Raw genomic sequence first — 17,284 nt, forward strand, 5'->3', positions numbered from 1 at the left:
ATTAAATGAAAATTAAACAAAATAGTATATATAAACATACTTTTTGCTCAATGTAAATCTGAAGGCATTAAATGTTACTCATATTGAATAATATGACTAACTTTAGAGTAGGTCTATTGGAAAGAAGGGTAAGGTTTTAAGGAAAAACCTGATTTCAGCCATGTGCTACATGCTGCATGGGCCAGACAACACAAGCTGTCTTGAGAATTGTTTCTTGCCCCTCACCACTACCCCATGCCACAGCTGTATGTGTGTATGTATGTGTGTGTGTGTGTGCACACGTTTCTCTTCTCTGTGGCAAAAAAGTGATGCAGTTTTTTATTCTACTCATGTTGCTGGAAATGCAGTGATTAGAATATAATGTTTAGTTTCATAAAACCTGACTCTATCTGAACTCACTTGCAACAATTGTTAAGACTATGGACCAGTAAAATAAAGATCCTAGCAGATAAAAATGAAATATGGTGTACAGTCTGATTTCTTTCACTCTATCGTCGTTATGGCTGAGATTGACAGTATGACAGGGAACGAGGGTCAGACTGCAGACCAAGGACCGTGCTACTTGTTCTTGCTGCTAACTAGCTAGATTTAGTCTTCGGTAAACGCAGCAGCTAGTTTGTTTAACCACATTCTTTAAGGAATGCCATTTCTGACTGTAAAGGATTTCAGGCAACAGTGAGAACTACGTACTGGCTGAGGTAAAATACATGAATCCTCCTTGGAGGAGCATCCATCACCCAGCTTTGGCTGTGTCTCTCAGACCTGGACCTGTAAGATACACACTCAAGTGAGGGTTCTGTTCACAGCTTAACCTAAGCACTAGTTTGTGGGAATGTACTATATTTTCCTGCTTTTATTGAAGTTAATGATTCCCCTACAAGAGCTTAAAGGCTTACATATATAATTGAGGTTATGAGGCTTCCCTGGTGATGCACTGTGGAAGTCCCAGGTTCGATCCCTGGGTGCAGGAAAATCCCCTGGAGAAGGAGCTGGCAACCCATTCCAGCACTCTGGCCTGGAGGATCCCATGGACAGCGGAGCCTGGTGGGCTACAGTCCATGGGATCTTAAACAGTTGGACATGACTGAGCGACTAACATACACACACACCTGATGGCTCAGTGGTTAAGGATCAGCCTGCCAATGCAGGAGACACGAGTTCAATCCCTGATCTGAAAAGATCCCACATGCCATGGAGCAGCTAACCCCATACGCCGCAACTGTTGAGCCTGTGGTCTAGAGCCTGGGAGCTGCAACTACTGAGCCTGTGTGCTGCAACTACTGAAGCCTGTTGGCCCTAGAGCCCATGCTCCATAGCAAGAGAAGCCACTGCAATGAGAAGCCGGTGCACCGCAACTAGAGAGTAGCCCCTCTTTGCAACTAGAGAAAAGCCCAAGCAGCAACGAAGACCCAGTAAAGCCAAATAAAAATAAATAATAATATTATCAAGATCATGAAACTTCCCCAGGTTTGATAACCTCAGGTTTCAAAGGCTTACTGGTCTAAGTGTTTTTGTCTTGTCAGAATTTAGGTACTGTAGTTTTCCAGGAAGTGCCTAGAAACAGTATTAGCATATTTGATGTGCATGTATGAGACTATGGTTAGAAACTTTATAAATTCTTTAGAATAGAATTGGTATGCCAGCAATATTTTATATAGACCATAATGTCTAATGAGGACTATTATCCTAGACAAGATACTGCACCTTACAGATATTTGAAGCTCAGGGAAATGTAATTCTTACTTAATTGATGTGAGGAAATAACACAGCACTTACTGGAATCTTAGTAGAGGAGTGTGAACTCCCCAAACCCAAAAGTCCAAATTAGATTTTATTTTTTGGCCATGCCATATGACTTGCAGGATCTCAGTTCCTTGACCAGGGGTTAAATTTGAGCCATGGCAGCACTAGGCCACAAGGAAACTCCTCTAAGTTAGATATTTAATAGTCCTGCTTTTGACCAAAAAATTAAAAAGCTAAATTTTAGACCTACCTAAAAAACTTTTATTTGTCTCTTTTTATTAATCAAATACAGTTACATTTAAATACCAGGTATCCTGCCTGGTGTTTGTGTGCATTCTAAGTCACTTCAGTTGTGTTCAACTCTTTGCAACCCTGTGGACTGTAGCCCTCTAGGCTTCTCTGTCCATGCGCTTTTCCAGGCAGGAATACTTGAGTGAGTTGCCATGCCCTACTCAGGGGATCTTCCTGAACCAGTGATCACCCCTGTCTCTTATGTCTCCTTGATTGGCAGGTGGGTTTTTTACCTCTAGCACCACCTGGGAAGCCCAGTTGTTTCCCCGAGGGTATATGAGAAAAAGTAGCTGGTACTACAGCTAGCTAGTAATTGCAGGGAGAATTATTTAGATCTATACACTCTAATTACAAGATATTGAAGCAAAAAAAACCCCCAAATACAAATATTTAATACCCAAGTTCACACTGAAATTTTGGGATAACTAAAATGAATAAGGGCTTCCCTGGTGGCTCAGATGGTAAAGGATCTTCTGGCAATGCAGGAGACCCAGGTTTGATCCCTGGGTGGGGAAGATCCCCTGGAGAAGGAAATGGCAACTCACTACAGTATTCTTGCCTGGAGAATCCCACGGACAGAGGAGCCTGGCAGGCTGCAGTCCATGGGGGTCGCAAAGAGTAGGACATGACTGAGCAACTAACACTTTCACTTTAAGCTATGACTGGTGATTTTACATTTTTAAAAGTTAAGAAAGGATTCAAAGACATAGTTTAAATAGTATAAATTACATATATATTTGCTGTGTATGTGTGTACAGTTGCATATTAAAATTAGTAAGAAAATGTTCTCTAAAATGCTAATAGGTCTGAAAAGATAAATTTTAAGTATTTTATATCAAAACAAGGTTGAAAAGACAGGTTGAATTGAATATATAAAAAACTATATGAACACCTGTACCACTCTTTTGTCTGTTAACTTTAATGACAATTGCTAATTGTACCCAAGATTTATAACTAACATTTTGGGATGCCCAGTTTATGTAAGAATACGTTGATTCCACACATGTTGCTACAATTTCTGCCCTTGAGAAAAGTAAAAGATGCTTTGGAATTATTCTAGAGAGGCTTGTGTGTATAAATCGTGTATTTGCAACTGTGGATAGAGCCATTACAGGAAGACCCAACTAAGGCCGGAAGGACCTCTTGTACATAACTTTGGAGACTGAACCACTTGGATTTTCTGCACTTCATGAAATGAATGCATAGATCAGACTTCCCTTAACCTCCATTACCTACATGCCACCTCAAGACAGCAGTCACCAAAGTAAGTCTGTCACTTGTTAGAAAACCACATTGCCTTGCTGAACTTAGACTGAAGATATATTAGACAAGTGATGATACTGTTAAAGAAAAAATAATTATCTAATACTTGTTAAAAGGGAAAGAAGACTTTATTCAGGACCTTTGTTACAGGTATCAAAATTATTGCAATAGGGGAGAAAATTGGGGCTCAACTCTCTGCCAAAGGCAGCTGGGATTTATGGCCATGGAGCAGAAAATGAGAGGGTCAGTGGATGTAAAATTACTAAAATCAGATGTTGAGGGTGGGGGAATTCTTGCTAAACTGACTTAGCAGGATTTTCACTAAAACTGGGCTAGGCAGGCCAAATACAAAGCTCAAGGATGAGGCCTAGTCAAAAAAGGGCTCGAAGAAGTAGACAAGAAGAGGGTCTTTGTCCATATAATTAAAACAAAAACAATTTGCCTACATCCATAATTAGTGAGACATGTTCAAAGGGCAACCACCATAGTGTAATGTTTGATCTTGTTATTCATCTAGCCATTTTATTGTTGGTGTTCATATTAAAAATTTTTTGATCAACTATGATAATAGCACAAATTGCTTGAGCACTTTTAATATTCCATCCACTCTTCTAGGTACCATCTCATAGAGTCCTCATGGCACCTTTATGAGGTAAGTATTATTATCCTCATTTTACAAATAATGAAACAGACTCAGAGAAATTAAGAATTTGCCAAAGATCACAGTCAGTAAATGACACAGGCTGGTTCTGTAGGGCAAGACCACAAAGACGACAGTCTTAACCAGAAGACTGTACTTGTTTTTAAGAGCACACAAGTAGGGGCTTCCCTGGTGGCTCAGTAGTGGTGACTCTGCCTGCCAGTGCAGACTATCTACACTGGCCTCCCAGGTGGCTTGTCAGCGGTCAAGAATCTGGCCTGCCAAGCAGGAGATGCAGGTTTGATCCCTAGGTCAGGAAGATCCCCTGGAGAAGGAAATGGCAACTTACTCCAGTATTCTTGCCTGGGAGACCCCATGGATAGAGGAGCCTGGCGGGCTACAGTCCATGGGGTTGCAAAAGAGTTGGACATAACTTAGCGACTAAATAACAACAATTTACACTGTAACATTAAAAAAAATTTTTATTGAAATACACTTGATATACAATATTGTCTTAGTTTCAGATGTTAAACATAGTTATTCAGTATTTTTGCAGATACACTCCATTGTAGGTTATTACAAGATTCATGGGTATAATTCCCTGTGATATCCTATTGCTTATCTATTTTATATATAGTAATTTGTGTCTTAATCCCATAACCCTTATTTGTCCTTTTCCCCTTTCCTCTCCCCTTTGGTAACCACAAGTTTATTTTCTGTAAGTCTGTTTGTTTTACATTCATTTATATTATTTTTTAGATTTTGCGCATGTGATATCATACATTATTTGTCTCTGACATTTCCTGACTCATAATATTCTCTAGGTCCATACGCATCGCTGCAAGCAACAGTGCATGTGTGCATGCTAAGTTGTTTCAGTCGTGTCTGACTCTGTGACCCTGTGGAGGACAGCCTGGCAGGCTCCTCTGTCCATGGGATTCTCCAGGCAAGAATACTGGAGTGGGTTGCCATGCCCTCCTCCAAGCAATCTTTTTGTTCATTTTTAGGACTAATATTCCATCATATGTATCTGTATATGTATGTATATCTTATTAATCCAGTCATCTCTTAATGGGCATTTGGGTTGCTTTCATGTCTTGGCTATTGTAAATAGGGCTATAGTGAACATTGGGGAGCATGTATCTTTTCGAATCAGTGTTTTCAGTTTTTCCAGATAGATACCCAGGAGTGGAATTGCTGGATCATATGGTAGTTCTGTTTCTAGTTTTTTTACGAACCTACATATCCTTTTCTATACTAGCTGCACCAATTTACATTGCTGCCAACATACACTGTAATATTTTTAGGTAATGTTTATTTTCATTTTTTAAATAACAGCTTTAATGAGATAATTACACATTATAATCACCCTTTTAAAGTGTAGAATTCAGTGGTTTTTAGTATATTCGGTGGTTTTAAAAGTTATCCAATAATTACTACTAATTCCAGAATATTTAAGGGGCTTTCCTGATAGCTCCATTGGTAAAGAATCTGCCTGCAATGCAGGAGACCCTGGTTCGATTCCTGGGTCGGGAAGATCTGCTGGAGAAGGGATAGGCTACCCACTCCATCCAGTATTCTTGGGCTTCCCTGGTGGCTCAGCTGGTAAAGAATCTGCCTGCAATGTCGGAGACCTGAGTTCAATCCCTGGGTTGGAAAGATACCCTGGAGAAGGGAAAGGCTACCCACTCCAGTATTCTGGGCTGGAGAATTCCATGGACTCTATAGTCCATGGGGTTGCAAAGAGTCGGACATGATCGAGTGACTCACTTTCTTTTAAAAATTTTTTTTTTATTTATTTTATTGAAGGATAATTGCTTTACAGAATTTTGTTTTCTGTCAAACCTCAACATGAATCAGCCATAGGTATATATATATCCCCTCCCTTTTGAACCTTTCTCCCATCTCCCTCCCCATCCCACCCCTCTAGATTGATTCAGAGCCCCTGTTTTGAGTTTCCTGAGCAACATAGCAAATTCCTGTTGACTATTTTACATATGGTAATGTAAGTTTCCATGTTACTCTTTCCATACATCTCACCCTCTCCTCCCCTCTTCCCATGTGCGACTTTCACTTTCTTTCCAGAATATTTGCATCACTGTGAAAAATAATCCTATTCTCATTTATCAGTCCATTCCCCATTCTCCCGCCCTCCCCCTCAGCAACCATTCATCTGTTCCTAGGTATTTTCCTATTCTGAGCATTCCATGTGAATCAAATGATACACTATGTGGCCTTTTGTGTCTGGCTTCTTTCAGTTAACATGTTTCAAGTTTCATCCATATTCTAGTATGCATTAGTAATTCATTATTGAACATGTGATAGACATGTGAGTTTTCACTTTTGGCCTGTTATAAATAATGTTGCTATGAATATTCATATACAAGGTTTTGTATAAACATGTTTCCAATCCTCTTGGGTATATATACCTAGCAGTAGGATTGTGGGTCATATGATAACTCTTTAAACTTTGAGGAACCGCCAAACTCTTCCGAAGTTGTTACACAATTTTACAGTCCTGGGGGCAATGCGTGAGAGTTCCCATTTCACCACATTCTCACCAACACTTGTACTGTTTTTGTGATTTTAGCTATCCCAGTGGGTATGAAATGGCATCTCATTGTTGTGATTTGCATTTCCATAATGACTAATGTTAGATGTAAGATGTTGAAGATCTTTTCATGTGCTCATTGGAGCCATTTCTTTGTTGAATTGTGTGCTAGATCCTTTGTCGTTTTTGTTGTTGTTAGTTTCAAGAGTTCTCTGTAATTCTGAATACAGGCTTCTTAACAGATAAATCCGACTTAAAAATACTAATATTTTCTTGATTCAGTGGGTTCTTTCTTCACTTTTTGGAAAAATTTGTTATTTATTTTTGGCTGTGCTGGGTCTTGGCTGCTGCGTGTGGGCGCGAGCAGGGGCTACTCTTTGTTGCAGTGCACGAGCTTCTCACTGTGGTGGCTTCTGTTGCAGAGCGCAGGCTCTAGGCAGCTGGGCTTCAGGAACTGGAGCCCTTGGGGTCAGAAGTTGTGCTTTGCAGGCTTAGTTGCTGTGTGACATGTGGAATCTTCCCAGACCAGAGATCGAACCCATGACCCCTGCATTGGCAGGCGGATTCTTACCCACTGTATCACTCAGGAAGTTCTCTTTTCACTTTCTTGATGGTGTTCCCATTTGATGCACTCAAGTTTTTACTTGAGATGAAGTCCAGTTTATCTGTATATGTATTTGCCTGTGTTTTTAGTGTCACTTAAGAAACCACTGCTTAATCCAAGGTTATGAAGATTTAGAGGTTTGTTTTCTTCTACCAATTTTTGTCCACACTATAAAGATGCCCAGACTCTTCTACCAAACAGAAAGAATCCATGGTGTTCTTGATTTGCAACTAACCTAATGTGAACCACTCCCCACATAAGAAATCCTATTTTTACTATTTCTTACCTACTTTCCAGTCATGTGACTGTAAAGGACCTACTGTGGAAAAAGTGGGTGAAGGAATTTAAGTGTAATAACTTAGGAATATTTGCAGAGCTTGTGCTATGTGCTGGAGGAGTAAGTGAGATCCCCAAGGTCTGCAAAAAGTTTACAGGCAGTCAGGGACACAATGAGAAACAGGCAACTACAGCGTCACCAGCACTGTGATTACAGAGTGGCCCCTGATAATGCAGTGGGGTGGGGTTGGACTGGAGGGCAGACTCAAACTGTATGCAGAGTCCAAGGCTGGCAAGAAAGTATGTTCTGAGAACTACGAAGAGCTCACCATGACTGTGTGATCAGGGAGAAGGGTAAGGGAACAGGCAAGCAAGAAGACTTGAAGAGAAGCAGCTGTTCCAGTGAGAAGTTAGCTAGAAAGGTAAACTATCTCTCATGACCAAGATACTGCACTTGATGCTGTGGACACAAAAGAAAGGCCCCGCTTCTGCAGCCTGTGGTTCAAGTCCAGAATGATGACCCTTGCCAACTTTTTAATAACCTTGACTTTTCAGTTTGCCAAGCTCTAATGGAAGAAAAGTACTTTTCACTTGTTTCCTGTCTCTATTTGAGGAAACAATGATTTATAACATTATGTAAGTTTCAGGTGTACTGTATTCTATTTCTACATGTTTGTCAGAGTTTGGTTTGTTCATTTGTTTTTATTAGTTTTTCATATTCCACATGAGTGAAGTCATACGGTATTTGTCTTTCTCCATTGGACTTATTTCACTTAGCATAATACCTTCTACGCCCATCCATATTATTGCAAATGGCAAGATTTTATTTTTTTTAATGGAGTAGTATTCTATTGTATATATGTAACATCTTTTTAAATCTTCACCTGTTGATGAGCACTTAGGTTGTTTCCGTATGTTGGCTATTATAAATAATGCCGCGATGAACATGGGGGTACAGATAACTTTTCAGATTTGTGTCTTTGTATTCTCTGGATAAATAGCAAGGAGTGGCATAACTGGATCTTATGATAGCTCTATTCTTAATTTTTGGAGAAATCTCTGTCTTCCAGTGTCTACACCAATTAATATTTCTACTAACAGTGTACATGGGTTTCCTTTTCTCCACATGCTTGCCAACACTTTGTTGGCTTTTTTGATCCTGGCTGTTCTGATAGGTGTGAAGTGATATTTCATTGTGATTTTGATTTACATTTCCCTAATTAGTGAAGTTGAACATCTTTTCATGTGTCTGTTGGCTATCTGTATATCTTCTTTTGGAAACATGTCTATCAGCTTCTCTGCCCACTTTTTAACAGGTTATTTTTATTGTTGTTGTTGAGTTATATGAGTTTATCAACACTTTATCAGCTATATTATTTGCAGATATTTTCTCCCATTCAGTAGGTTTTCATTTTATTGGTTTCCTTCGCTGTATGGAGGCTTTTTAGTTTGATGTAATCCCATTTATTTTTGGTTTTGTTTCCCTTGCCTGAGGAGACATATCTAGAAAGATAATGCAATGATGATGTTAGGAGCATATTGCCTATGATTTCTTCTGGGAGTTTTATAGTTTCAGGTCTTAACATTCAAGTCTTTAATTCACTATGAGTTAATTTTACTTTTTATGTATGGTGTTAAGATAGTGGTAGTTTCATTTTTTTCCATGTGGCTGTTCAGTTTTCCTAGTACCATTTACTGAAGTCGTCATTGTATGTTCTTAAGAAATTTAAGTTTTAGACTTTTAAGTAGCAAAGAGGCTTGGAAACAGATTATAAAGTAAGTTACTTATTTAAAGAGCTTTTAAAACACAGGCTGAATATAATCGTAGCCTATCATTTAAAAAAAGCATATCTATGTTCCAGGAAATACTTAAGATAGCTAAACTGTTACTGTGTTATGTTCCAATGTAAATTTTAGACCTAAAAGTAGGTATTCACCAAAGCAAATGAAATGCCACTTACAGTGAAATATTACAGTTTATACTTTTTCTGAATTAACAGTAAGGCCACAGACACCTAGAAAGGAGTAAGTACACCTCTTATAAAGGTCTCAATTTCCTTATGAAAGAAAATGACATAAATATTGAAAACTTAAGGGAGGAGAAAATCATAACCACTCAATGTCCATATTCATATTTACTACTTACCTTTCATATATTTTTGATCCTCGCAATCACCCTGTGAGGCACGCAGGGTTCAGTTTTTTATTCCAGTGAGGTATTTTCTTCATAAACACTGAAGAATGACAAGAAAAGTTTGCTCTTGGACCTGAGTTTCCATTTATTTTAAGAATAAATAACTTTTTAAAAAAGCAGTTTTTCTAACTTTAGTTTCAGAAATTGCATTGAACATTTATTTTCATAGTCCATCCTTTACAAAGAAGATAAGAAATTTCTAAAGTCCATCTTTGGATTCTTTTTGGATTCACTCTGACTAAGCAACATTTTTAGTTGAGAGAAGTGTTTCTTTGTTTTGCTCACATTCTTTGAGGAACAAATGGGTGTTGACTGTCCAGATGTAGGTGTTCTGAAAAGAAACATAAAGCCACACTTAGATATACAGACAGACAACAGTTCTTCCTACTTAACCTAGATACCTGCTACTATAGTCATTTCCTACTCTTCCGTAATAATTATGGTCATACATGAGCAGTAGCTGTACCCAGCAAAGTCATTCCCACTTTGTTAAAAAAAAAAAATCTCCTCACTACAGGCTAACGGCAACATTTACAAGGTATAATGGGTGCATCTAGAAGCTTCTTTCACATCCGAAAGAGAAAGCTAAAGGCAAAGTCTCATTGGGACTGAGTTCCTTGTAAGACTGACATCAAAATTCATGGCAATTCTAAGCAAGGACTGCAAAAACATTTTTTTAGTTCACAGCTCAAGACCACTTTCTCAAAAGTGAAGAATCTCAACCTACGTATACAGGTACCATTCTGTTGTATTTTCACCCTTACAGCTCTACAGGGCAGATATTTTGTATGGCTAACTGTATATTCTAGTGCTTTTTAATAGAACCAAGCACAGAGGGTGCTCTCTATAAATATCCACTGAATAAAGGATTCCCCATCTGGTATGTGTGTATTTATGCCTCCTTCCACTTCATTCTCTCCAACTGTGTTCAACCTCCAAACAATATTTGGGGTTTGTCAATCTCATCCCTTTTCTGACTCCCCAAGCATGATAAACATGATATAACTTTCTCTTTCCTGCATATACCTAACAAGCAGTCTGGTTTAAATGCAAGTGAATTATTTTAAATATTCCAAATTTTCTTTTAATCTGCATGTATCCTATAAGTAGAAACTTTCATGATGAATTCCTATCATATCAGACACCAAAATAATCAGGAATACAAAGCTGGACTTGAAATTTTAAATATCAATCCTCATATGCTGCTGCTGCTGCTAAGTCGCTTCAGTCGTGTCTGACTCTGTGCGACCCCATAGATGGCAGCCTACCAGGTTCCACTGTCCCTGGGATTCTCCAGGCAAGAACACTGGAGTGGGTTGCCATTTCCTTCTCCAATGCATGAAAGTGAAAAGTGAAAGTGAAGTCGCTCAGTTGTGTCCGACTCTTAGCGACCCCATGGACTGCAGCCCACCAGGCTCTTCCATCCATGGGATTCTCCAGGCAAAAGTACTGGAGTGAGTTGCCATTGCCTTCTCCGAATCCTCATATAAAAACCTCAATTTTAATAAGAAATAATCCAATCCTTGCTGAATTTTGTTATTTAATTTCAAGAAGCTACCAGACTCTTCTGTAACAAAGATGTTTAAAATTCTTTTCACAGTTTCTACGAAGTTTAATTTATTGATCAGCATAATGAATAAAGTTTTGAGGATTACTGAAAATAAAACATGTGCCCAGTCACATAGTTAACTTCACATCATTTCACAAATCCCTATTCTGCTGAGTTTCTGATAGGGGAAACTGCAAAGAACAAAGGTTTAGAGCAGGAAAGTCAACCCTGACTGGTTGTTTTGCTGACACAAAGGATGAATTAAGGAGACAGATTGGTGCCAGGTAGCAGGGGCTGGAAACCCAGGCCAGTGTATTTCTTTCATATGCACAGAGTGAGGTACCAAAGGCTTCTAATCAGAACTGTGTTTTTCTAATCAGAACTGTGTTTTTTTAAAAATAAATATTGGACTAGAAGGGTTTGAAACTAGAAGCAGGAAGACTCAGGCAATTATTGTAGTAATCCTGGCAAAGGATGAATAATGGCCTGAGCAGACAGCAGCAGCACGGAGAAAAAGGAGAGGACAGTTGCAAACACCTTGGAGGCAGGATGGATAGAAACTGGTGACTAACTGGACCAGGACAGAGGGAGTGGGATTGTCAACTACACCAACCATTTCAGGTCAGGATGTCTAGAAGGGCATGTTCATTTATAGATTAACAAAACTTAGGAGGATGGGCAGGTTTGAGTGGTTACCTGTGGGGGCATGTAGGGGTGGGAAGTGGATATATTTAAGAGGCAGTTGGGAACGGGCCCAGGGAGAGGTTGGATGTACCTGGAAGTACATGGAAGTCAATGCAGTGATGACTTCCTCAACTGCATGGCAGTTTCAGGGAGTGTTTATTAAACAGAGAAATTAGAACTCAGGGGCTAACAATGGCCATTTATATAGCTTAATGGATTAAGATACCTGAAAATCAATGCTGGGCTCTTGCCTTTGGAACCAGACATATGATTTAGGTTTGCAGAAGTTGGAGTCTTTCTCTCTGGGGTCTTCAGGCTGAGTTTACTCGTAGGAGTGGTAAGATTGCTCTTCAGTGCTGACAGAAAGCTTCTGCTTTTACCATGATGTTTAACTGTTCTGTTGCATGTTTTACAAGTAATCAACTGCCACAAAAATAAGAAATAGTGAGCCTGATTTCTCCTTATAATTTAATCCAATAAACTGTATATTCATTAAATTCTTAATGAATATTAATATACCCTTTAATATCTGGGCATTTAATATCTTTACAACATTTTATAACTTTTTTTGGCAGAAAAATTCCAAGCCTTTTCCCAATAAAATATGGCAAAATATCACTAAAAATAATTGACTCCTTCAGACCCTTAGTGAATCTATATATAAATACAAGTCTAAAGTAATTTATAAAACCAAGCATATGAATTCTCACATTCTCATCCTTCTTCACTTCATTAGGAACAGAGGTTGTCTTTCTTTTCAGGATTCATTTTTTAAGACATGGTCCATTTTATAGCTAAATGCTCTTCTTCTACATATCTGACTCACAAGGCACCAGATTCAGCCCAGGCCTCAACAAAATTAATACAAACTAGTTTATGAGAAGTACTCTGATGTTCATAAGCAGGTAAAAATGCATTCACAGGGGTTTAACTTGCTTTATGAAAATGCACTTACCTGTCCAATAACGGTAAACTCCTAAATAAGGCAGTTCCAATCCAAGTTGTTACTGACTGTAGTCTTAGGCCAGACCTAATCTGTCATAGTGTCCACCATGCCTAGCACAGTGCCTAGTAATAACCAGGCACTCAAATAGTTGATAAATGTTAACAGAGAACATGCAGATAAAGTGTATCTAATACTGGTCTCTACATAGTAAGCCGTAAGTAATTTAATTTGGTTGTTTTATTCCACTTTACATCTCCAATATATAGCACTGTTTGGCATAAGGTAAGATTCTCAATAAATGTTTGATGAATGAACATAAGATACACTTATCTTTGTTGGACATAAACTTAAATACATACTCTGACACAGAGGCGGGTGACTGAAGGAATGATACTGGTACCTAATACTTAATGCTCTTTCCTTATGTATACCTAATACATTTTACTGTGTCTGAAGAACAGGACCATTAGCTGAAAATATTTAGTGGTAACTGCAGTTCAGATGACGTCACACTGGGGAACTCAAGAAATCCTCAAATTTGTGAAAATAATTGTGCTCAACAATAAGATCTGGGCACTGAGAGTTCATGATTTTTGGTTTTACGTAACACTGAAAAACAAAACTAAGCTGTACTCTTGATGAAACAGTAATCACTAGAAAAAAAATCCTATGTATATATTTTGACAATCTAAATATACTACTACAAAACTCTGAGTTATATTCAGGCTAATTCTTAACCTTATCGTAAGTGAAAGAAAAGTCTAGTTTACTTATACAGAATGGAATTGAAATCTTACCAGCACACTTTTGGAGTCTTTGTACTTTTTCACAATTTTTGCTTCTTTAAAACTGAGTGTATAATTTCTTGCTTCTCGATTAAGAAGTTTCTGTATTTTGGGTGTCAGTTTGAGCTTGGGTTTGAGGCGCACTCGAGATTTATCCTGCACAAGCAACTGGAAACAGTATGGACATGTTCCTTCAAAAGTGCTTTTATCATCTAAAATTACACAAGTGAAACCCATAAGTCAGCAAATCAGAGTATTCTGTTACTGCAAACCATCAATATTATAGATGCAAAAGTATATTATTTAATGTGAGCAAACATACATTTTCCTTAAGCAAAACACAAAATATGAGAATTTACAAAGATAAATTGGCAATGATTTAGTTTACAAAACACTATAGTTCTATCAAGTCACTCTTTTTAGCAACAGATAGGTTAAGTCCCTACACTTTTTCACATCATGCGAAATGCCAGGCTGGATAAAGCATAAGCTGAAATCGAGATTGCCAGGAGAAATATCAATAACCTCAGTTATGCAGATGACACCACCTTTATGGCAGAAAGCAAACAAGAACTAAAGAGTCTCTTGATGGAAGAAGAGAGTGAAAAAGGTGGCTTAAAAAACTCAACATTCAGAAAACTAAGATCATGGCATCCGGTCCCATCACTTCATGGTGAACAGATGGGGAAACAGCGACAGACTTTACTTTTTTTGGGCTCCAAAATCACGGCAGATGGTGACTGCAGCCATGAAATTAAAAGATGCTTGCTCCTTGGAAGAAAATCTGACCAACCTAGACAGCATATTAAAAAGCAGAGACATTACTTTGCTGACAAAGGTCCGTCTAGTCAAAGCTCTGGTGTTTCCAGTAGTCATGTATGGATGTGAGAGTTGGACTATAATGAAAGCTGAGCGCCAAAGAATTGATACTTTTGAACTGTGGTGTTGGAGAAGACTCTTGAGAGTCCCTTGGACTGCAAGATCAAACCAGTCAATCGTAAAGGAAATCAATCATGAATATTCATTGGAAGGACTGATGCTGAAGCTGAAACTCCAATACTTTGTCCACCTGATGCGAAAAACTGACTCACAGGAAAGACCCTGATGCTGGGAAAGATTGAAGGCAGGAGAAGGGGACAGAGGATGAGATGATTGGATGGCATCACTGACTCGATGGACATGAGTTTGAGCAAGTTCCGGGAGTTGCTGGTGGGACAAGGAAGCCTGGCTTGCTGCAGTCAATGGGGTTGCAAAGAGTCAGACACAACTGAGCGACTGAACTGAGCCACTCTTTGCTATGTTGTTCATTATTGCTACCAAGTAAAAAAAGGCTGTAAGTCTCACAAATTTTATAAACACATTTATCATGAAATAACAATATTGTGACTTGACTTTTTTAATCAGCACAGTTTTGTGGTTGTGAGCTGGGCTTTGTCTGCAGTACAAGGTAACAGGACAACAGACTTGCCCCAGGCCCTTTATGCAATCAAGAAAGCATTCACTGACCAACTACCATGCTAGGCTGGAGACATAAATATGGAAGTAAAGGAGTTGCTATCTTTATAGAATTCATGTTCTTGGGGAACCCTAGGGAAATGAAGGTAAGACTAGGAAGAACTGTAACAGAATATGATTAAAATGCCCTGAAAATTATTAAACTCCATATAGACTAGCTAGAACCATTTCAAAGAGGCTTGACAAAGGTCATTGTAGATGACTATAAACTCTTACTTGTATTTGGAAAAGGCATCTATTATTGGTAAAGGGCTTTTGGGTACAAGTACAGTGAGAAAGCAAGTATGGTTATTTAGGGAAAGGTGAAGTGTGAAGGTGATATTGCTGAAATGGAAGGTGGGCACACCATCTGTTAAATACTTAAGGGTAAGTCCTGTGTTAAGTGCTAGGAATAGCACTATTGAAAAGCTAAGGACCATTCTTGTAACTTCGCTCTGAAAAATGTAAAATTCACTCACACTGAGTGACTGTTATGTGCCAAGCACTGGGTGTGGGAGATACCACAGTGAACAGAGCACAATTCATGGAGAGAGACAATGAACACAATGCCAAATGTTAAGTGCTAGGGAGAAAAAAGACAGGCAAGGAGAATGCGGATTGCTGATTGAGCTGCTATTATCTTAAATAGGGAAGCCAGGGAAGACTTCGTGGGGTGACATTTCCAAGAGGCCAGAAGGAAGTGAGGAAGGAATCCAAGCAGGTATGTGAGGTAAGACTTCCAGGTACTGGAAGGGCAGCTGCAAAGGCCATGACACAACATGGGGGCCTGGCAGTGGTTGAAGTTCAGTGAAAAAAAAAGGGAGAGGAGCTCAAAGTGGTAATGCAGGCCTATGACAGAGGTATACCTGTGGACTCTTAGAGATCTTCACTTTTACTGAGGTGGGCAGTCATTTCAGAGTTTGTAGCAGAGAACTGACATGAATCTAGCTTAGGTTTCTGTTAGGCTCACACTGACTGCTGGATTGAGCCTGGACTGTAGAGATGCATGGAAGCTGTTGACAATAATCCAGGAGAGAAACTGATGGCTTGGACAGGGTGGTAAGAGGGATGTGGAGAGAGGTGGCTAGATGTTGGATACATTTTAAAGCCAACAGGATTTGCTGGTATATTGTCCTGGGGAGGAAGGCTGTTAGTGAGTCAAGAGTGGCTCCGAAGTTTTGGGGCTGAATGAATCTTAAGGATGGGGTTACTAAAAATGGGAAGAACTGGGGAAGGGGGGTTGACCTGTTGGGGGATAAAGCTCGAGGTTTCGCCTAATGTGACATTCAAAAAAAGTTGTCAAAGCATCTAGATGAGTCTAGGATTCAGGGAAGTGGTCTGGACTGGGATATAAGTTTGGAAGTCCTCAGTGTGAAGAATTTAAAACCCGTAGGACTTCATGAAAAACTGTCACCTTCCTTGGTGACATTCCTATTGAGCATATCTAGAAAAGACATCCAAGGGCTGAGTCCTTGGGACACTCCATCATTTGGAGGTTGGGGAAGTTAGGAGGCACCAATAAAGCAGATCAAGAAGTACTGGCTAAAGAGCCAGGAGTTGAACTCGGTGATGATCTGGAAGCCAACTGAAGAAACTATTTAGAGTAGACTGATCAGTTGTGTCAAATGCCAGTAAAAGGTCAGGCAAGGTATGGCATATTAAGGAATTCTTTTTTTTTTTTTTAACGGAACTGAGAAGCCTCTGGAGGGGGTTTATAATGGCCGTGGGTCGATCAGATTTCTCTGGATCATCTTGTTCGTTGTGCGTGAAGGGAGGGAGCGGGGCCACTAGAGTCCGACCCACAACCAGCCGGCGTCCTCCTTACCGTGTGACGAGCTGTAGGCCCAGCTGCAAAAGAGACAGACACTCGTAAGGGACGGGGCACACCCGCCTGCCGTTCGCCTCCCGCTTCCCCTCCCTTCCTCTCTTACAGGAGGTAGCGGGCCTGGCCCGGGCAGCTATCTTGTAGTTTCCACGCCGCGGCCTCAAGGTAGTGCTTCTGCCTCATCCCCGCCGATTTCTCACGCCGCAGAGACCCGGTAGCAAAAAGGAGACTCCGGAAGCCGGCTTCCTAGAGCGGCGTACTTTGATGTCCGGTTCCGACCGTCCTCCGGAGCCAGGCACCCTCGGCAGAAGGGTTCCGGTCCCTCCGCGTCAGGACGGGCGTGCGGGGGCTGACCCTTCTGTCGCCGTTGGCCCCGCCCCTGGGTTCCGCCTGGTCCCAGCGGGCTGGGCGTAAAGTGAAGGTGTTAATCAGTGAGCCG

The 17,284-nt window shown here is 39.9% G+C and overlaps 1 protein-coding gene across 4 annotated transcripts; it reads right to left on the reverse strand.

Moving 5' to 3' along the window:
- Positions 1-9,622: 9,622 nt before the first annotated feature.
- Positions 9,623-17,048, reverse strand: RMP24 (ribonuclease MRP subunit p24). 4 transcript variants are annotated; one of them, XM_081562422.1, is made up of 6 exons: positions 16,952-17,048; positions 16,846-16,868; positions 14,233-14,319; positions 13,539-13,738; positions 12,022-12,218; positions 9,623-9,893 (listed from the first exon to the last, which is right to left on the reverse strand). In XM_081562422.1, the coding sequence occupies exons 1-6, from the start codon at positions 17,026-17,028 to the stop codon at positions 9,740-9,742; spliced, it is 738 nt and encodes a 245-aa protein (XP_081418548.1). In that variant the 5' UTR covers positions 17,029-17,048; the 3' UTR covers positions 9,623-9,739. The 4 variants fall into 4 exon arrangements, with proteins under 4 accessions (XP_081418548.1, XP_081418550.1, XP_081418549.1 ...); XM_081562424.1 differs by lacking the exon at positions 14,233-14,319; XM_081562423.1 differs by lacking the exon at positions 14,233-14,319 and having other exon boundaries at positions 16,846-16,886.
- Positions 17,049-17,284: the final 236 nt, after the last annotated feature.

The sequence above is a fragment of the Giraffa tippelskirchi genome, chromosome 14 (assembly GCF_054371585.1).
Source record: "Giraffa tippelskirchi isolate mGirTip1 chromosome 14, T2T-mGirTip1v1.2.pri, whole genome shotgun sequence".
NCBI lineage: Eukaryota > Metazoa > Chordata > Mammalia > Artiodactyla > Giraffidae > Giraffa > Giraffa tippelskirchi.

What these genes read in the sequence shown, in the direction of transcription:
- RMP24 (XM_081562422.1), bottom strand. Translation starts at nt 17,028, where the DNA reads ATGAGGCAGAAGCACTACCTTGAGGCCGCGGCGTGGAAACTACAAGAT. An exon ending in GGCCTACAGCTCGTCACACG is followed by an intron (nt 14,320 to 16,845) that starts GTAAGGAGGACG and finishes TATGCTGTCTAG; the next exon opens with GTTGGTCAGATTTTCTTCCA. An exon ending in GATTTTGGAGCCCAAAAAAA is followed by an intron (nt 13,739 to 14,232) that starts GTAAAGTCTGTC and finishes GTGTAATTTTAG; the next exon opens with ATGATAAAAGCACTTTTGAA.